The 23,104-nt window shown below is 39.4% G+C and overlaps 1 protein-coding gene across 1 annotated transcript; it reads left to right on the top strand.

Moving 5' to 3' along the window:
- Positions 1-5,745: 5,745 nt before the first annotated feature.
- Positions 5,746-21,780, top strand: TGM4 (transglutaminase 4). Its single transcript, XM_075272231.1, has 13 exons — positions 5,746-5,923; positions 6,319-6,425; positions 6,545-6,677; positions 7,628-7,746; positions 10,046-10,153; positions 11,136-11,310; positions 12,293-12,431; positions 13,984-14,087; positions 16,596-16,847; positions 17,755-18,051; positions 19,717-19,886; positions 21,012-21,148; positions 21,637-21,780. Exons 1-13 carry the CDS (start codon positions 5,746-5,748, stop codon positions 21,776-21,778), a joined length of 2,061 nt encoding a protein of 686 aa, XP_075128332.1. The 3' UTR covers positions 21,779-21,780.
- Positions 21,781-23,104: the final 1,324 nt, after the last annotated feature.

Below are 23,104 nucleotides of genomic sequence, written 5' to 3'. Positions count from 1 at the left end.
CCTACAGCTGGTGAGTGACAAATACCTTCAATACTTCCAGATGTACTATGTATGCTTGCCATGGTTGATATCATCTAAAGACAATTTAATATTTCTCCTTTTGATCTCCATAATAAGGAGTTAATAATGTATTACTTGTCTATATACTATATATTTAGTGCATATTACATAAAGAACATTACTGTAAAAGTTATAGAACAGTAAAGTGTGAATATGAATATCTTTGCTCCATGCACATAGTCATTCACAGGGAATTTAGTTGCTAAATATTTCCAGCACTTTTTCTTATTTGCAAATAACACCTAACCTTGGCATAGTTTCCATGGAGATCTAAATTCTTTTAATTCCCCTGAATTGTACATATTTTAATATTATAGCTGAAAAAACATTTAGTTACAGTACAGTACAGAGTCTTTAAGGATCCAGGAGGTGAACTACCTAGAGGTGGTTTTATCTGTTGATATCACCCCTTGTGTTGCATGACGGGCAGTATTGGCAATAGCTACACATATGATCATTTCCACAGATATACTGACCATATACAGTATTATTCAGTAGTCTACAAGTTCTGGTCTGATACATGTCAGTTTATCTGCTGAATAGAATAGCACAATCTCCCACAGCATTCTCTAGAGGGGCATCTAGTGAAGTGAATATACCATGCGGTATGTTTTCTACCATGTTATACACTCGCAACCATTGGAGGTATTCAACAGTATACAATGGGAATTTCTCCCAACATATATTTCTGTTGGACATTGAAAGCATAATGTGAAAGCCCTAAACATGTATGTGCACTAGGGTGTGTACCAGCAAAAATACATCCCATGGAGCAGGATTAAAAAAGCTGTAATGTACATAAAAAGGTTACCAAAAGTTAAACTGCATATAATGAAAAACAGAGAAAAAGGAAGCAAAGAAAAAACTTGTACAGAGAGTGTATGTGAGAAAGGTATTCTCCTTGACAGAGAATGGGAAATGAGGAGAGCAAACAGGTGTGTGTTCAGAGCGTTGTCCCAACCTAGACTCTTTGTTAAGGTTGAAATTTACTATATTTACCACCTTGTCTTTCTCATATGGACAAGGATAGGTATGATCCACCATAGCTCTGCACCAATCCTTATATGATCATGCCGCTAAACTGAGCTACTATGATGTCATGTGATAGATAATGTTATAACTAGAGATGAGCGAGTACTATTCGAAACGGCCGTTTCAAATAGCACGCACCCATAAGAATGAATGGAAGCGGCCGGCATGCAGACTTTGCCAACGGCCGGCGGCTTAACCCCCTGCGTGCCGGCATTCAAAATGGGTGTTTCAAATAGTACTCGCTCTCAGGATCTTATACCATCATTAGATCTGTCATAAGTGACGTTCTGCACACAAATGTTCATCACATGGTATTTCTATTCATAGTCCCTGCACAATAGAGTTCAGAGCTCAAAGTTTCTATGTTACAGTGAGAAGATATAGCACTGTAATAAAAATCCAAACCCTAGCACATATCATCAAACCACATTATGAAGTCCTACCATGGTGGCAGAGCAGCTTTGTTGAAAACAGCAACGTTGTCAACTCCCCGTTGCAGTAGTCGTTGTACTATTATGATTACATAAGCCTTGACATGTTTCCTCTAATTGTTGTGCAGGATTACTAAAGGGACAGTCATTAGTGTAGGTAGTGCAGCACTGCCCCATTGAGGTCTTTGGGGCAGCATTGTAGTACCTACACTGGCCGCTACAATTGTATGGTGCGTAAGGAGCATGTCTCTCCCATACTGCTTTGGTACCAGTTATCTTCAGGGTTCCCAGGTGTTGGACCCTGGCAGATGTAAATATTAATGGCCTATCGTAAATCCTAGATAACCCTTATAAGGGACAGCATTTCTTTGATTTTGCCAAATATTATTTGGAGAAGAAAAGGCCAAATTCCCCTCACTTGTTGGGTAATGTTGTGGTACTTGAGCAGGTGGGGAGGAGACCTGCAATGGTTCCTAGCACAATAGAAGAAGCAAATGAGGCTAATCAGACCAAGGTTTTCCCTCTCCATGAGCTTCATCTAAGCTGCAGATTCATCTTCTATGATTCCAAAACCCATAACTCAACCTTCACATCCGTCATCTATTATTATCCATAGATTTTTGCCTACCAGAAATGACTTTGATCTACTGTATTAAAACGGAAACATATGAAAGCAATTAAACATGTTCTGAAACTCAAAGAAAAGTCTAGCAGGTACTTGGGTGAATAATAGCATAAACCCATACTCACCCCACAGTCCTCCATTACAGTGGCACCACCATTCCCATACTCCCACTCCGGACTTTGTATACATTGCCTCCAGAATCATGTGCTGTATTGACATATGACACAAGTCACAGCACTTATATGGAGGAAAATATCAGTTATGTGCGATCTCGGTCTTTAGACAGTGGAAAAAGAGACCGTCAAGGGACCACAGGTCCATCTGCTCTGGTAAAACAGGGGAATGTAACTGAGAATAGGAAGGAACTGAAACACAAAGACTATTAGAAAGTTGCAGAAGTTTTCATTAAGTCGTCAATAAAGCTTTATGTACATATAACCATAAGATTCCTATAAGACAAAGGCTGAAGTGGCTTTATACAGATGATGATACTAATCTATCAGTTCCTTTCATAGTGTGTTTACTTTGCATTACATGTCTTGTTTATGTTGGCATCCGTATTAATGTACGTTATATCAGTTAGGATAACACATACTGTCACCAGGGAAGGTGGAACAACAGTGACAGGACTGTGATGTGACAGCTTTTACTTATGCCCTGACATATGACTAAGAACACTAATGGTTATAAGTATAGGTAACTGGATAGTTATATAGGGCCATTCACGTACAGGATAATTCTTTGGCTCTTGTACTTTGGGATATTGGTTGATATGCCATATGACCTTTTGACATAAGTAATAGTTGTACATTTTTAATTGTTTTTAATATTGTGTTTTTGTGCATAAATTTTGCAATACAGTTGTTTTGCAACTTTCATTTTTCTTGTTTGTTTTTGGCTTTTGTGTTACACATGCTGACACAAGCATTATATTGATAAAATTTGTTTCTTTGCAGACCCATCAGCAGACATCGGATAGTTTATTATCATTGGAAGACTAAACTGTAATATAAATCATATCTATTGGTGCACATGATATGTAAGGAATTTAAAAAGGGTTGGCCACATTGTGCAATGTCTTTTTATTAGAAAGTTCTTCCAAAAAGACACTGATCACAAGGGGTCCTGCTGCTGGGACCCAACATGATCAGCTGTGTTTCTTGCAATTCAACCAGAGGAAACTGAAGCAATTTATGGTTCCCATTGAAAATAATGGACTGTACATATAATGTTTGAACAAGTCAGTTCCTCCATAAAACATGGCTAAACTAAACTAAACAAATTTTGATTTTCTTTTGGCATTTGTGTCATGAATACATTTTGTAATATACTTTATCAGCACATTTTGGCAGTTCTACCTTTATTAATTCCAGAGATATCACTGGTTGATAACAGTGTGAGGGTAAGGATATTTATATGCAGCTTAATATAAATATCCCAATCCCGACTCTATTGTCATCCTGTGATATTTCTGGAAATAGTATAAGTAGAACTCAAAGCTAGGTGTTGTATGAAGGAAGAGAATCTCCTCTTTCATATGACACCAGAAGCAGGTTTGAGGTTTTTTTGTGCCTGAGATATAACTATTTGAAGTGACCCTCCTCCACACTCATTCTCTATTCTTTATTACACACACAAGCCTGTACAGTGTACACAATGAGAAGTAGGGTATTGCTTTAAATAGAGAATCAAGGGAAAGAATAAAGAAATGCAGGCCCTCCTAGAAAATAGCAAAAATTTATTAAAGTGGTTGTCCTATCTCAAGGATCCTATCTATACTGGTAGCTTATGTAAATTGAAGACTTTTCCTAAATATATTGCTTTATAAATGCTGCTTTGTTTGCCTGCTGTGTGAACTTATTACTCCCATTGTTTACACAGTGTTGCTATAACAATGGACCTATAGGACAAGTGGCATCACTTACTGCTCTTGCCGGAAGGACAAACGTTCAGCTAATTGCAGTTTGCTGTTAAAGCCGAGTCTGTTATCTCTCTATGTAAACATACAGATACCACTGAGTCCTTTCTGTACAAGAATCTCCATATTATCTGACCTACATAAGTGTTGTGAGACTTCTCCGGCCTGTTCAGCAAGGTGGGGGGGGGGTGAATAGGAAGTGAGAAGAAGAGACCACAGGCAAACTGCTGAAACACTGAGATGGGGAAACCCTTTAATAAAGTACAATACATTAATAAATAACATATATTACACATTAAATATATTAATGACACAAATATTGCCTGAAAATCCAAACTTGTTCAAAAGTTTAGTTAGGCTTAAAGGAAGAGATACTCTTTGTAGTTGCTGCCAGCTCCAGCTTATTGATGGAGGTCCTGAATGTAGGACTCCCAAGAATGTCCTTGTATGGTACGGAGCATTGTTATTCTAAACCCAACAACTCCTTATTCTATTACTATTCTCTGTAATCCTACAGATTATTATACAATGCCTTTACAATAAAAATGAATGATTCTGGATGAAAAAGATCACCAGAAAGAAAGGACTTTAGAAGCACTTACATGGTCAAAGCACATAGATTTGTTGTATGTCGGTGTGCTTCTGCATTGTGTCATACATGTGTCAGTACTGTGTCCATGGGTCCATATCACAGCGCTCAGCCTAAACTATCAAATAATGGAATTCTATATGTTATATGTGGTGTCTCTTTTTTTTTTTTAATTCAAACTTTATTAATTTTTTCAAAGTACAGAGAACAACAACAGTACCATAGGCAAAATAAGAGAACAGCAGAGAAAATGAGCATAAGACCAAAGACCATGACCATCCATAGAATAACAGCTGTCCATGGTATACGAAAAACAGTCAGGACCAGGCCCAAGCGTAAAGATGCGCTTCAGCATAAAGAGGCCAGAAATAACAATATCAATATAAATTTTGAAAATAGAGAAAGGTAAAGGAGGGGGGTGAGGCAGACGGGAGGGTAGGAAGGAAAAGGTAAAAAAAAAAAAAAAGAGTGAGGGGGGAGGAGGGGGGGAGATGAGTGAAAAGAGCAAAATGAAATGAGTCGCAAACCAGTAAAACTCCAATATGAAAACAAGTAAAGTCCGCGCAACCATCTGGAAAAAGAACATGGCAAACGGAGCTATCAACTCTCAGCAGAGGCCGACGCAGCATCCAGGGATTCAGAGCAACTCGGTGGAAGTTGCCAAGTCGCCGGTAACTGTAGCGCCTCTTCCTGCACCGGCATCCAAGAGGGAACAGTGATAGGAGGGATGTTCAGAGCTCCCCATAGGCGCTCGAAGTCCTGAGGCATACGGGTGTCTCTGTGAGGTTCTATATTCTCCCCTAGAAACCATATTTCTATGGAAGGATACCTTTGTAAGACCACGATGGAACGTCTATAATTCATTTCTTTTCATAGGTTCTTACAGAAGCATCAAGATAAAACATCCATGTGTAATAGTGGAAGCTATGCAGAGCTACACTATGGGTCCAGAATTTGATATTTGGTGTTTTATTTGGGATCCATGCTCTCCAGATGTTGAATATGGTTGTTTATATAAGTTTTAACAGAAATTGTCTGGATCTAATGTTCTGAGCCTGTTTTTTGTTGTTTGTTTTTTTTTTTTGTAGAAATGGCGTTGAGGGCAACAAAAGTGGATTTCTTCAAGCAGGAGAATGCTTGTCAGCACAACACCTCCGAGTATGACAACAAACACCTCATTGTGAGACGTGGACAGCCATTCAAATTAAAGATTTTATTTGACAGAGAACTGACTCCGAGAGATAAAGTAACCTTGCAGTTCACAATTGGTAAGAGTACAACATAATAACTTTTAAGTCGGGGTCCCACATTGAGAAAACGCAGCAGAATCTTATGTATATAGACAAGCTATGGCTTGAGTGGAAATGGATTTTATTCCATGATGTGTATACATTGTTGCTTGTAAATGGATCTGTAATACAACCTTGGATTTTGCAAGCTTGATCTGGTTGTTAGAATTCCATTAGTGAGATAGATTCGGGACAGTTAGACAGGATTGGACAACCAGTAGTCAAATCCTAACAAATTCAATTAGTAAAATCCACTGAGAATCAATAATGGCAATATAGTCTGATTCTATAGCAGAACCAAAATATGTCAATTTTGCAAAAACCAAGCCACAACCAAAACCCATGTATTGAATAAACTTTTTGATTAATACTAGGGTCCCGTCCAATGAAAGGAAATGGAACCCTTGTAGTTATTGAGATCAATTCTCCATGCCTACCTAATGAGTGGAGTGCTAAAATCCAAGACCGTCATGGCAAAGAGGTAACTAAGTCATACAATAGTGTATTTGACATTTCTTACAATGTTTTATTGCCATATATTAAGAATTACAGTTTAATGTCTTATAATACTTGTACTAACATGCTATCTTGTCTTCTTAGGCTATAGTAGATGTGGCATCTCCAGCCAATGCGATCATTGGAAAATACTTCCTAAGCGTAATAACAGGAAGAGGAGTTGTGTTTATGACTGGAGATTGCCCCATTTATGTCTTGTGCAACCCTTGGTGCAAAGGTAACATATATTCACTTTTTTACATCCAGTTTTTCTGCTGAATTTATGCTGCTGATATGGAATATATTTTACTCACTACTTAAAAAATTTCATCTAATATAAATTTATTAGAACTAAAGAGTAAACCACATACAACTCAGCATCAGTGTCTGCCTGCACGAGAGAGAAGAGATCCATCATGAGCTATAGAAGGCAAAAGCAGTCTAGGAAGAAAGATGTGTCGCTACATGAGAACAAATGCAGAACAAATCAGTATCCTGGTCACAGAGACCTAACATGTAACATGTATTAGTGGGAGGGACATGTGCACACGAGAAAAGCCTGTAAAGTGGGAGCGGGCATCATGGAGTCTGATGAAGGACTGAAGATTGTGGCCCAAGATATAATCCAACTTTTGTTTTTACTTAAAGGGACACTAAAAGAGATTGACCACTTTCAAGAAAATTTTCATACATTTATGTGTAATGGCATAACAAGCTGTAATCCTACTTTATGGCTCTCACTGTGAAACTGACCATGGTAGGTCTGTAAACAGGGCCACATACACGGGGATACAAGATGATAGTGGCGGAAGCCTCCGGTACTGTCCCTGAGCTGAAGGTATCGAGTACAGTCACAGATACACAACATCCACAGGGATGCAAACACATCTGTAAACAGGGCCAGATACACGGGGATACAAGATGATAGTGGCGGAAACCTCCGGTGCTGTCCCTGAGCTGAAGGTATCAAGTACAGTCACAGATACACAACATCCACAGGGATGCAAGATGGCATAACTGCCTCTTCTACTGGGTCTGCCCTGAACACTCTCAGCACAGGCACAGTAGAGGGAGCGGCACTATGTCTACATCACTACCATGAGAATGGAAGGAGGCTTCCAGATTAATTCAAGAAACAACCTTACCATTGTTCAGATTTAACCTTTGCCTGAATATGTTTGTTATTAGATGACAACGTATATATGCCAAATGAGGAAGAGAGGAAAGAATATGTTCTGAACGATACTGGCTACATTTATGTTGGATCACAAAGTAACATCAAAGCCAGACCATGGAATTTTGGGCAGGTATGTATCTACTTCAGTGTAACCTTGTAAATGGGAAAGACATTTTTAAGACAGGCATAATATATAACATACTGTATATAAACAATAATGTACAAAAGTTTTAGGCAGGTGTGGAAAAAATTCTCCACAGTAAGAATACTTTAAAAAGTAGGTGTCTTACGCTAGGTTCACACCTGCGTTCGGCACTCCGTTCTGTGGTTTCCATCTTCTGCATGCAAGAAGACGGAAACCACAGACCGGGTCCGTCCGTGAGCGGCAGTGAGCGTTTTATGCTCTCCGCCGCGAAACCATTTTTTAAAATCCGGACACAGAGTACTGCATGTCCGACTCTGTCCGGATTAAAATAACCTGTTTCGTGGCGGAGAGCATAAAACGCTCACCACCGCTCACGGCCGGACAGCTTTCTCACCCATTCAAATGAATGGGTTTGAAAGAGTCCTGCAGGTTTCTGTCTCCTGCCTCTGTTTTGTGCAGGAAACAGAAACCTGCAGAACGGAGCACAGATGTGAATGAGCCCTTAATAGTTTATTTTTGACAATTGACAAAATAAGTATCTAAATCAAATCAATATTTGGTGTGACCACCATTTGGAGATGGAGTCCTGGAAGGGATGATATGGCCCCTAGAGAGCCCTGATCTAAACATCATTGAATCTGTCTGGGATTACATGAAGAGACAGAAGCATTTAAGCAAGTCTACATCCACAGAAGATCTGTGGTTAGCTCTCCAACCTCCATGTCGAATTCCTTTAAAATCACAATGTCAGTAATTATGAAACCAAGCAGAACATCTACCTGTTAAGATAAGTAAACCCCCTTTAAGATGTTATGTTATCTAGAGTTACAGTTAGTGGGGGGGGGGGGGTTCTTTCTTCAGGCCCTTGCTCTATTAGCTAGTGCACAGAGCAGTGTCTATTGCACTGGATGACCTAGCATATTGGAGTATTATACAGACAGACCATTCCTCTCAGTGAAAACAGTGTAATATCTAATTTCCCCCTGGGGTTATGCTCTGACTAAATTGAACACTTGCTACCGGGTTCTCCACCGATTAGATTACGGCAGAATGCTGGAAGACTTAGCAGTAGGACATTCTGTGATCAGATTATTATGGAACGCTTCGTCTATCACCGAGGGATTGTACAAAGTAGGCAGAATCTTTAGAGATTGTATCAGAGGTAACAATATTACATTATTGTTGTTGAATTTGTGCCTATTATTGGGAGTGGAATTGTAAACTCAATCTCCCTGCCAATTCAGTACAAGAATAAAGGCAGACTGTATACTTTCTATATACTGCTGATAGAAGCCGTTGGGAGGTGCTGACATGTTCATAATGCCGCTTTATTATTGTACTTTCATTCAATGAGAAAAGACTGATTCTTGGTTTAAGATGTAGAATTGTAATGGTTAAGCAAATCAGTCAAGAGCACAGCAATGTCTTTTCTCATGATAGCGTGTACATAGTATCTTCATTCTAATGTGTCAGTGAAGCAGAACATTCTCTACAGATTGTGACATGGTAATAACTGCTGAGAATATATTTGGACCATTGGGAAATCCTAGGGATTGAAATACTGCATTATATGTAAGCCAGGTCTGTTTAAATAGCAACTCGCTACGTACCTTTGTCATTAAGGTAGAAGAATGACATGATACACCCTGCCTCTTATGTCATGTCCCAAAAGCTTAGTTTAAGACAAGGGAGATAAGCCAATATATACTGAAAACTGAAGCTGCTGGGTTCATACCCCATATACGTGACCAGCATCTATGAGACATTTATGGTATATCCTATGAATATGCTATACATCTTTGAGATGGAGAAGCATTGCCATAAACATTTTTAATTTTTACCCTGTTAGTAAGATACATGTGAATCTAGTGGTAGCCTAGTGTCTGTATTCATGTGTTACAGGTCCTGAGCTCTATCATGTGACCCACAACCAGACTCTCCACTGACACAGAGTCACTTTCTATACTCACTCCTATAATACTTACATGGAGGTTCTCACGAATGAATAGAGAACCTGGCTTCCTTTCCACATAGAAGACCCTGTGTCAGTCAGACAATCTTATTGTGGGTCACATTGAAGATAAGAAGAGCGTGAAAAAAACTCACAAATACAGATGACTTGATATCTTTCTAACACACTATAGAATAAAAAAAAAATGTGGAGATGCTTTAACATACTCCAATTATGAAATAGTCACATAATATGGTCCAGAAATCATTAAGGCTTTTAAGAAGAGAATCCATATTGTATATCGCATGTCATGTTTCACTTTCAATTTTTCAGCATGAAGAAAATGTGTTGGATTGTTGCTTCTTTCTTCTTGATCGTAGTGGACTCAAACCAGCCGCGAGGAGGGACCCTGTGATTCTATCAAGGAAATTCTCAGCCTTAGTATGTTTCACACATTATTCTCAGTTATTTAGCGTCTCATTGTGTATTCAGATAAGTAAGCTAAATGGTAAACCATGGTGGCACCTGGACTGGTCTGGAATTTGGGTGGTAATCAAACCCATAAAGGAAGGTAACCTTAATAGTATTAATGTCAAGCTGCTGCTCGGCCCCAGGACCATTGTCTCTAAAAATAGTGGTAAGAGAGTATACAGAGGGGAAAAAAAAAAAACTTGCTTTTTATGTATTATAACTAATTGGAGTCCCTGTTATTGGAAATTAAACAGAATTTTATACCTACTGGCTTTATCAGTTGTTTAACCATCCAAGCAGCTCTTTAAATATACACCTTTTTTTCTCTGTACACTCTCATTATGTGCTCAGTTGTACTAGAGCTCTTTTCTGCTTTTTTTTCACTTCTTTATATTATGTACAATATAATATATTAAACGTATGATAAGTTATATATTTTAGCAATACAAATTTAAATAGTCAAATTAAAGATGATCTGTTACCAGCTGCTCTGTTTATAGTAGGGAACATGTCTACCCTCCTATAACACAATCCATACACTACAAAAATATTGAACAGTTTGGCTAATAAGGGAGAACTTACAGTTTCTTTGCAGAGTTGGTGCTGCAAGTCAACAATATGTTACAATAAGCACATGAAAAATCACATCAAACTGAAATTTTACCGGGACATCCATGACCCATATAAAATATAGCAATGTCTACTAGAAGGAGATCTGTCGGGTTCCCAATGCTACTATGTTGCTGGCATATAATAGAGGGGGAGGGGAAATACTGTACTCAGAGATAGTGCATATACTTTTCGATTATTTAATTCAGTATTTGACTTGTATGGCCAAATGCTGCCATTAGGAAATAACAAAATAATAAGAAATATTTAAAGGGGCAGATGTCTTTTATACACCATTGTAAATATGTTCTTCCATAACTGGCCAGATATGTCCTTTTCTTAGGTAAATTCAAATGATGACAATGGAGTCCTAACAGGAAACTGGTCGGGAAATTATGGTGCAGGGGTTTCTCCCACCACTTGGACAGGAAGCAGCGCCATTCTGCAGCAATTTTACAAAACAAAAAGACCTGTTCTGTTTGGTCAATGTTGGGTATTTTCAGGAGTTGTGACAACAGGTGAGCCAAAACCATGCCAGAAATATTTGCTTTTGTTCTTGAGTTCCGATAAAACAAAGGACACTAACTAAATACGAAGATATATAGACAGATCACTTGGGATATGCTGAATTGACAATGACCAAGGACAGAATAATGGGAGGTCAGTGGTGATGGTAAACTTGCCCTGTTTTACTATACTGGAGTATTTTTTTTAATGCATACTTTCTGGATATAGGTGATTCCAATTTATAGATTTAGGACACCAAATAAACATAGGGTGGAAGGGATATTAGAAAGCTATATATTTAAAAAGTTCTATAAAAAAGGTTTAGGTAATGGAAAGTCCCTTTAAGGGCTAGTACATACGGGGTTCCACGTGAACACATTCTGTCGCGGCTTTCCGCTTTGGATTAGGACCAAATGAATGGGCCTAGTCCTGAGGGTGCTGTCCAGAGGCGGACGCCGCGGCTGAATCAGCCACAGAATCCACCTGAAGAAAGGGCAGCTCGCTTCTTTTTTCCGCGAATGGGAACAAACCGCTAGCGGAAAAAAGAATACTAGCGGTCTACATAGACCTCTATTGTGAGGGGACAGATTATGAGGCGGATTCCGCATCAAAATCCGCCCCCTCTTGCCCTGTGTGAACTAGCCCTAAGAAATCGGATAACCCATTGATCAAAGTAAGGTTATATTCACACAGCCATACCAACTCTCTTTCGGGTTTTGTCGCAGCCATGTCCTTTTTTTTATTAACCCATTGATTTTGAATGGGAAAAGTCAAGTCCATGAAAATGGAGCTGTGTTTCGAATTCATCAAAAAAGAGCAAGCTCACGGCTAGCACTTGAACACTACATCGGTGCTGTAGGGAGAGCCTGAGATTTAGCCCATTATTGCCACTGTTTATTTCCACCATATTATTTATCACCCCATTTTATTTCCAGGGCTGGAGTAAAACAAGCTGATATGTCCCTTTATCTGTTTACTTTTCCCTTATAATAGTAATGCGCTGCATAGGAATCCCTGCAAGAAGCGTCACCAACTTTTCTTCAGCTCATGATACTGAGGAGAATCTGAAGATTGACTTTTACTTGAATGAGAAAGGAGAAAAGTTAGACGACTACTGCAGTGATTCTATTTGGTAAGAGAACTGCTTCAATATCCTAATACACCGCTTCTGAAGAGATTCACTCTTTATATTACAGCGCTCTGGAATATGTTGGCGCCATATAAATAAACTGTATTATTATTATTATTATAGTCGTATTCATCATAAATCTAGATTAAAGTATCCAGGGCAGATTAAGGATATACTATACGGTATTGTTCAAGCAATAGTGAATAAAAACTGCCAAGTTCTATGGCTTATACACACATGGCTTGTACACACACGCCGGATTTATTGCAAAAAGCAATTGTTTTATATAAAAATTAGCACATTATGATGGCTTGTGAGTACTACTGGCTTGTTATTTGAGAGACAAATTTGTCTCCTCTGACTCCCCCCCCCCAAAAAAAAAAAAAAAAAGCTGTCAAAAATGATCCCTTCAGTGGAAGGGATGTGAAATTAAAATGGCATTGACATTGCAATATACTATGGCACAGGTTTTTTTTTTAAGTGGGTACCTTTACTTTTTCTTTGTTTTGGTGGAATGTGATGGACCAGGCCACAGGACGCATCTATCAGTGCTGGCAGAGGTGATAGCTGCGGCATTGATTAATATGGTGGAGCAGGCAGCAGGATATGTCTCTCAGAGTGGTGGAAGAGGTGATAGCTGTGACAACATGAGTGGCAGTATGGCATGGAATAATATGTAGAACCAGGCCACAGGACATATGTGGCTGAGTGGTGGAAGTGGTGGTAGCTGAGGCGGCATGAGTAGCAGGCAGTAAAATATGGCTTAATATGATGGACCAGGCTGCAGAACATGTCTGGCTGCGTGTTTTCAGTGGTGGTAACTGTTGTAACATGAGTGGCAGTATAGCATGGAATAATTTGAGGACTAGGCCTTGCTGTTTAAGAGTAGCAAACAGCATCTGTGTATTTTTCAGAATAGCAGGCTGTGTTACTGTTTTGCTGTTAAGCTCTTGCCCAAAAAAAACCCTTAACAACAGATTTTTCACTAAAACAATATAAGACACTCCGTGGACAGTCACAGATCAAACTGTTGTATTGCAAAACAGAATTGGACAAAATTAGATTATTGGCAACAAAAGGGTTACGTGTCCATTGTCTGTACTGTAGTCAGGCTCATAGCATGGGGCAGATATTCTCCTTTCCTTCTAGGATTTACTTTACCATTTGCCTGTATAGATTCAATCTGACTAAACTTTGTTCTATTTCTGCTACTCCTATGGTTCCCTAGTTCTATTTGAAAGTTTTACTGCTGTGTATTACAAAAGGAAATGGTGTAATTTCTTTGGATCACGCAGTGATAAATAACATGTCCATTCCTGGCATGACTATTACTAAAATGCCTCTTCTTCATGCCCACAACATCTGTTATACTGTCTGTGCCATCAGTACTATAAGGCATCCAAATACCACTGACTATTGGCTGAGAGGTTGTCAGGTGATGCCAGGATGTCACATATACGTATGTCTCGTCTCTCTATCATCTCCATATTATACATCACATACTGGTTACAATTACATCCATTACCAAAAATTATAGGACAGTTGTCTATTGTAGGAACTTCCATGTATGGAATGATGTATGGATGAAACGACCAGACCTTCCTGATGGATATGATGGCTGGCAAGCAATTGACGCAACACCACAGGAACCAAGTGAAGGTAAGCTGTCTGGCCAAGATGACGGCTTTCCATCTTATTGATAGAGAACAGTTCTTTTTATAAATGTCTTAAAGTAAGGTGCCTTTCATAGTTTTATCAAACCCACAGGCAGAGCTCCTATAAGATGGTTTATTGCTTTTTTCTGTTTTAAGTCTTCAACATATAATGACTATAACAAGGGAGAGTAAAGATGGAACAAAACAAGTTGTGGTAGATGTGTTTTTGACTAGCAATAATGTAATAATGGCAGCACCAGAGCCTCACAACTGATGTGGAGTGTGCAAGTGCAGAGACCACTAAGGGGTTATTATTTTGTGTGGGGGGGGGGGGGGGGAACTAAGGGGGCTGAGAGACATCCCCTGCCCTAGAACTGGCCAATAATGCTAGGCTCAGTATGGCAAGAGGAGGCCAGAAGGAACCTTAACTACTTCTGGACCGCCCATAGACTATATACGTCCGAGAAGTGGTTGCCTAGTTCTGACAGGACGTACCGGTACATCCAGTCAGAACACAGCAGCTGCACGGAGATTGTGCAGCTACTGAAGCTGGGAACCGGCTGTAATTTCAGCCGGAGCTCCCAGAGAGATGGCAGGGAAGATTTATTACCTCCCCTGCCTTCTCGATCGCTGTGTATACAACGCTCAATGAGACCCAGCTATGGTCGCTGCCATAATTCGGCTGCTCTCTGACCCGGCGGTCACGTGATCCACTGGGAGCAGGGTCTTGCAAGAGCTGCTGGGTCCTACAGGACCCATATCAGCTCAGTAAGCTGTATATACAGCATGCAGGAGGCTGGATTTCTCCTGCAACTGAGGCTAAATGTAGCAGCCCCAGTTATAGGATAAATCTGCCTCCAGTACAAAAAAAAAGTGATCAGATGTCCCCAAAGGTCTCTTATCACCTTATGGGGACACAATCTGAAAAAAATAAATTGAAAACCAGACACAATTTCCCTCCTATTTTGTTTATATTTTCCCGGATATAAAAAAAAAATTAAAACACATTTGAAAATAAAAACAACATAAAAATAAAGCCCTATGTGTCCCCGAAAAAAGATGCAAAAATTAGTTGACTGAGACATACGAGAAAAATGTTACAGCCCTCAAAACCGCACATACAAAATAAACCTAAAATGTGTCTGGTCCTGGACCACAAATTGGCCCGGTACTGAAGTGGTTAAAGAGGAGCGATCACCTCTTCTAACATGTCTGTTTTACTTGCATTTCCCCATAAAATAGCATTTCTGGAGCATGTTTCTTTGTAATTCTATGTTGTGCATATGTCCCAGACATGTATGAATATATTGCCAGTAAGACTGTGTAAGGACAAATTCCCAATTAGTAACACCCAGTTGACACTTTACTGATAAATTTATGTCATCTTCCACCAATTTACAGAGTATCCAGAAAAAGGCCAATGGATAACAGTATCTTCAGTAATCTTCCTCTTTATTGAAGCATAAAACTTAAAATTAATATTTTCAACGTTAGATTTCTAAGTTTTTTTTTCTTTTTGTTTTTTTAATATACAATTCTGTATCTTTCACCTCTTTAAGTAAATAAGAAAGCCATACACAGTAAACTTATGGCCACAAGTCAATCTCACAGCACCGTTATAAGTAAATGTGAGTCCTTTGAGGGGTTTTCCTACTAACAGCGCTTAAAGTGTTCCTCTAATGACAAAATAACTTTAAATAAATGAATAGAAGAACAGGGATTCACAAATTCACAAATCCCCTATGTGAATGGAGCAGTGGTGCGCATGCACAGACATTTTCATTCATCTTTATGGGCGTTATGGCGTATTGTACTCGGCTAGCTTTCTTAGTCACATAAAAGTGAATGGAGTGGTGCAATCACGTGGTTTATGTGCATTCATACAGTGGACTCTTGTTCTTCTGATTACTGGTGGTCTCAGAGGTCGGATCTCCAGAACTAAGATAAGTGTTTAGTGATTAAACCATTTCAAAACTTACAGTGATAAATTCTAGAGACATGGCCAGTTTCTCGGACATGCCATCACTTTATGATGAGTGGGGGTTCAACCTCCGAGACTCACAAAGTCCTAAGCACTGTGTAAGTCTGTGTCCTCTTCAAAGTTTAAAAAAATTGTAAAAGGGATGTGGCCCCTTCATTCTCAGCGACCTAGACTAGCAGTATGTCCTCATTTTTACATCATATGAGTAGCCCTTTAAAGGGGTTGTGCTCCCAAACCATGTGGTGACCTATCAAAAATATTATAAAGGCCATAACTTGCTGACTAGGTGGGATCCAAGCACTTGGACCCCTCTGATCCTGAGAACAGTCTTCCCAGTGTGAATAAATATAAAATTGCAGATACACATGGCTGCACCAGTATTATGTTTTTGGGTATAGGTGGCATCCCATGACTGTGCCACATTAAAGACATGAAACTGTTTAGAACAAACATTCTACATCTGGGTGACTATGGAGAAGGTATGGCTATTTATGATATATGGACTAATATTCATTACATTTCTACATTTAGGCATCTTCCAGTGTGGACCTTGTTCTCTGACAGCTATAAAAAAGGGAGTGGTATATCTGCCATATGATGCCAAATTCGTGTTTGCTGAGGTAAATGCCGACAAGATTGAATGGATGGTGAAAGAAACATGTGGAGAGGAAGAAGTCTGCGTGATAAGAGAAGAGAAAAAGAGTATTGGAAAATTCATCAGTACAAAAGCAGTCAATAAGAACTTGAGACAAGATATTACATTGGAATACAAACACAAAGAAGGTAAGAAGCAATCTGTACACTCATATCACAAACATTACTGTGTGTGTGTGTGTGTATATATATATATATATATATATATATACACATATATACATACTGTATATATATATATATATATATATATATATATATATATATATATATATATATATATAACGTATAATGTGAAGCACACTGTCGTTCCTGATTCATGTATATATCCAGGGTTGTATGATGGCCTAAATAAAAACAGAAGAAACTGCACGTTGCTCATTCATGATGGTGCCTCAGCAAACAAGAGCACCCTTCTCTAGCCAGCCATGACACAGAAGGTGTGCCTTGCAGTAGAGAAAGCTGTATCAGGGCTTCTACTTTCTGTTGACACCATTTTGAAGTATATATAGTTTATTGATTAACTTTTGTTATTTTTGTGTGGGGGAGGATATAGGGGGAAATAGAAAAAAAAAAGTACGGTGGCATTCAGTAGCATTCTTCACTTCAGTAAAACTCCTTCCAACTTCAGTCCTGCCATTGATGAGGAACAGGAGATTCAAGACTAGTGATTGATGGAGATCCTAATGGTGCCTTCCCCCCTGGCCTCTTAAATATCACCCTCTTTTCTGTGGATAGATGATAAATTTGAAAAACCTCTCTAAAATATTGAATTGACTGACATGTTTTCTAGTAAGAAAAAATTACATTCTTCCTTCCCTTTGCTCTTTGTTTGAGACATCTCTACATATGTGGCATGAGATCACCAGTTACAAAAAAAAAATTGCGTTATTCTGTTGGCTGTTATTGGGTAACACAAAAGGTTTTTTTAGCTGGAAATCTGGAGAAATCTTGAACCAAGTATGAAGATAAGGACGGACATAAAGAGTGGAGGGGTTGTAATAATGTAACATATCAATTTATCTTTGTTTTTCAGGTTCTCCAGAAGAGAGGGAGACTTTCCAAACTGCCTGCTCTAACTTAAAGTCAGACACATGTTTAGTGTTTGCGGCTCCTCCAGCACTCCCTCCACCTGGCATTAAGATACAGATCACAGGAGAAAAGGAGTTACCTCCCGGGGATCCCTTGGCCCTTAATATTTTGGTTGAAAATCAATCAAATGAGCCAAAAACAGTGAGTGTCACTGCTGGCTGTCAGCTGCAGGCCTATACAGGCAAGATTATTGCCACACTGGCATCCATCGTAGAGACCGTGGAAGTGGCAGAGAAACAAGGTATTATAATGAATGACAACTTGTGACAGCTGTATCCCCTGAACTATCTGTAGTCTGTAACAGTCCACAATTCATGCTGATGTTCATTATCAACTTTGTGTTTTACTAATCGCTAGAACTGAAAAAATTCATCAGTGTAATTCACATAAGAGATTGCTTCAGAAATGCAGCCAAAATATCACCAGTCTGCAGCTGCGTAACTAAAGTCTTGTGGGCCCCGGTACAATATTTTGTCCGGGGCCCCCTACCATATCCCTACAGAGAATTCTTGATAGTGATGGTTACGGGTGCTATGGAGTTTAATCCACCTTAGTATGGTTAGGATAATCTGTGGGTCTCCTTGGTTTATGGGCCAGATAGAAGATGCAATCTCAATACTGATGACAGTGCTTCTGGCCCTCTAAGGCTCCTGGGTCCCAGTGTGACTGCACCCTCTGCACCCCCTCAAGTTACGCCCCTGTCTATCTGAAAAGTCCTTTTTATTATAAAACAGACTACAACTTTCATTTGTATTGTGAATATGTAGAGCTGAAGCATTTACCAAAGGGGGAAATGGTCACTTCAAATGGCTGAATCTCTGGTTTTACCAACTGCAAAAATGGTTCTAAATTCTGAAATACTAGCGGTAAAAGAATTGTAAATATGACTAGGTAAAACATAGTCGGGAATTTGAACTTAAGGTACACAGTTTATGCTGTATACAAAAACACATTCCCAACTGTACTTCATCTTAGAATTTAATCTCAGCTTTCATGTGATAACAGAATCATTTTTCTAGGTGGTATAAAACCAGAGATTGAGCCATTGGAAGTGTCCATCACCTCTTTGGTGAAGGCTTCAGTTCTACATACTGCTCTGAGTACATGTGAACATTGGCACTGCTCAGTTAGATCATTGTTAATGGGAACTGGAAACCTGTTTTCTGTTAAAAGGGAGTTTAATAGGTTAATAAAGTATATTCCAAAAATGTTCACCACATCCCCTCCCCCGACACAATAGCAAAAAATTAAAAAGAAATAAACTTTGAGAGTAAAAATAACATCAAGTCTTCAATTCATTCATAGAAGGTATAACAGAGGAACAGTAAAATGCAGAGTTCTGAAAAAAAACTTGCGTGTACGCTCTGGCATGAGCAGAGCTTGCCGTATACGCCGGCACTCCCCATTCACTTCAATGGGACTGCACGGAGTGAAAGAAGCAGCCCATTCATTTCTATGGGGAGCGCTCGTATGCCGGCTCCCATAGAGATGAATGGAGCTGCTTTAGACGCCGCTTATTCTGAACGTGTTTTACGTTCAGAATAAGCTAGCGTTTACTCAGTGTGAATTCACCCTTAGGCCTCATAACATAACTGGGTCTGTTTACAGTTTGCTAGCACACTGACCCATTCATTACTATGGCCCTATACACAGTTTCATGGGCACATGTATGGAGTAAATTAACGGGTCTGTTGAAAACACGGGCAACACACAGACATCATCCATGTGCCGTCCCTTCTGTTCAACCACGGACCCGGCTCATGCACATGTTCATATGAATGAAGTCTTACACAGATATTTTGGGAGAGCTGACAGATCCTTCTTAATAACATAAATTATGTAGCAATAATGGTATATGTATATTAATCTTCTTTCTTTGTGTTTTCCTTCTGCATGGCATATGTAGTTGCCACCATTCCTGTGAACGTCGCTGCTGAGAAATACATGAAGTCTATGACTTTAGTGGACGATGAGCTGATGATCAGGGTTAATGTCATAACAGAAACTAAAGATAGTGAAGAAAAAAATAGCGAGTGCCTGGTCATACCATTTATATACCCACCAATTAAAGTGGAGGTAAGTTTCACTTGTTATATCGTATACCCATCTCTTTCCTCTCAGTCATATATAAATATGCTGTACATAGGCAGATCACACACATTTCTGTGAGCTTTACTGTGTTTCTAATGTGCTGAGAAGTCACTTTAAGGCCAGGGGTTCTACTGAATCCCATCCCCACTTTGTGGTAAGATATGCACTGTGGACACGCGACGATTTCCAAAACTGTTGCAGTTATAGAAATCGCAGCATGTCCATTATATTTACGCAAACGCCAGTGGTTCCGATATAGGTGTAATTGAACAGAAAGTCTGCTGTGGAAACCTCTGTGTACTTTCTGTGCTGCGGGAAGAACCACAATGTGTTGTCTCCATGGTGTTTCCTGCAGCGCTTTTTTGCTGCGGATGTCACGATGGTCCTTAGTCTAATGATTCTCGCCTTGCGCCCTAGAGAAGTTAACAGCATCTACTCCTTGAAGCATTATGCCACATGACATATCTTCAAATTCTTCCCAAAGAGCAAAGTTTTTAGAGGCGAATACCTCCATAATACCACACTTGATAGAACATAGCACAGATATGCTTTTCTGCCATATACATATGGAATGGAATAAAATGAAATAAAAACTTGGTATGCCTAAAAATGAATGTGGAGTCATACAGATGTACAGTAGGTCCAATGCACCTCTATGACCACCATATTGGCCATAACGTGGCAGCTATATGGAGTCATACTATGCTCATGTATGCACAACACAAGAACCTAATATTTGGTACATCTGAAGTTGTACAGTCTTGTAAAAAGTCAGGACACCCCATATAAGAATTTTATGCTAACATTTGTGACACATTCATATTAAATATATGCAGAAAAAAATACGTATGTAATTTTTTTTTTCTTTTTAGTTCAAAAACTAAACTACTTCCTTGAGTCACCTGTGATATGTGACCAGTGTAACAGGATCATGGATATAGCAGAATAACTGACCCGTACATTCACACACAGTGGTCGAAATATCTTACAGATTGTATCCCTCTGTAATAAACATTACTGTAGCATTCTGTTCTAACATGGACACTATACTCCCAGAATGAAGCGCTGTCATCAATGCCACCAAATATTTTACCCTTTGTTTTTATTTAGATGCCAGAAACTGGAAAATTTGATGAAGACTTTTCCTGTACATTCACATTTAAGAATACTCTAAGTATTCCCTTAGAGAAGTGCGAGCTGCATGTGGAAGGACTTGGGCTCTTTAGACTGGAAAAGTTTGACCAAGGGTAAGGCAAATTATCATGAGCCATTATTGGTTAAGTTCACTCAGGGCAGGGTAAGAGCCATCTATGGCAGGATAACGGCCAACAAGATGAGCAGGGACTGCTGGGGAAAGGAGCAACAGAGGACAGTTCAAGTAATGGCGGTCACTTCGAGCTATTACTCTTTCAGGGACAGGCGCTGAACTGATATATGGAATTATATGATTTGGAGCAGGAGATCTGAGTAAAAAGCAGAGCAAATTTCGACTCATAGGGGTGACAGTGAGAGTCCCGCATACTGTACAGTACACTCTGTCCCTCCTGGAAGTCCTGTAGGATTTACTTTGCTCGTAGCTCATATATTTACTTTAATCTATCTATCTATCTATCTATCTATCTATCTATCTATCTATCTATCTATCTATCTATCTATCACAGAACTATTATCCCTATTATATTCTATTTTCATTATATATCTTGCTTCAGTAATGATATTTTCACTTTATACACAGGGATGTTAAACCTGGAGGAATCTTTCGCTCCAAGATTATATGTGCCCCTAAGAAAGTTGGAGAAAAGAAAATTGTGGCTGAGCTCATTTCCAAGCAAATTAAAGGAATTCATGCAGAAAAGATCATCAATATCACCAAATAAATCTTAAATTTTAATGTACGGTAAAATGAACACTGTTGTAGTTGGTCTAGATGATTTTGACACAGCACTTACCGTGAATACACAATAAAATTATACGAATTATGGAAATCTTTCATATTGTATGTTCAAACTCTTTTCTGTTAGATTGAGCTATTGTGATGGACATGTAAAGGGTCTAAAATCATAAAATAATAAAAATACTCTAGTATAGGGGTGCTCACACTTTTTGAGCATGTGAGCTACTTTAGAAACTGACCAAGGGATAAGATCTACTACCCACTTCTTGTGGGCGGGGCAGGGCGGGCCAGGGGTGGGGCCTGTGGGCAGGGCGGAGCGTGAGAGCAGGAGACAGGTCTCCGGTGTTTGCTTCTTCACAAAGCAGGCTGAGAATCATCTCCAGTCACTGGCAGGCGGGGCTGCCGCAGCCCTGACTGCGAACGAGTGCAAGGCCCCGGCCTGCCAGTGTCCGGAGATGATTCTCAGCCTGTGCTGTCAACAAGCAGACACGGATCCCCGATCGACCCATACGTCCTTCGCGATCGACAGGTAGATCGCAATCGACGTATTGGGCACCCATGCTCTAGTACAAGTGTCTGCATAAATATCTTCCCATTTCTTACATAGATATGCTGATTATAACCAAAAAGATTATGTTCAATCAATAACATAAGACTTTTTTTTTTAATGGTTTATAAAACACCTGTTCAATAAACATAATATTTTCTATGTAGTACTTAAAGGGGTATTCCCATGAACATAATCATATCTATATTTGTAAATAATTAAAAGTTAGAATTTTTGCTAATATAAGTAGTTAAAAATTCGGCAGAGTTTTAAAGATTTTCTCTAACTATCTTATTGGTATCAGTCTGTTGTCTTGATCTGTTGGCAGTGATTACGACCACAAATGCAGAAACTTTCTATGAAACAGTCAGGAACGCCCTTCCTCACAGTAGCGTCTATTGCGCTGTACTGTGAGACTCGCCGTCATGGCTGGGTGGTAAGCAATGCCCCCTCTCACAGTACAGCACTATAGACGCTACTGTGAGGAAGGGTGTTCCTGACTGTCAGAAACATCCTTCTGACAGTGAAGAGCTACAGTAACAGCACCGATAGCTCTTCACCGGGAGCACAGAACGGGAAAGCCGATGAATTCAGTGCACTGTCGGCTTTCTAGCAGTATATAAAACTGCGTTTGCCCCAGGAGGTGAAAGGTCCTCTTTAAATCAAATAGCCAAGTTTTACAACAGTGATAGGCTGACGGGCACCTATGTGAATGGGCTACAGCAGCCAGATATGCTATGGAAATTAGGCTAAACTGGCCTC

This window comes from Leptodactylus fuscus, chromosome 4 (genome assembly GCF_031893055.1).
Source record: "Leptodactylus fuscus isolate aLepFus1 chromosome 4, aLepFus1.hap2, whole genome shotgun sequence".
Lineage (NCBI taxonomy): Eukaryota > Metazoa > Chordata > Amphibia > Anura > Leptodactylidae > Leptodactylus > Leptodactylus fuscus.
This window is presented reverse-complemented; position numbering and strand designations above follow the sequence as displayed.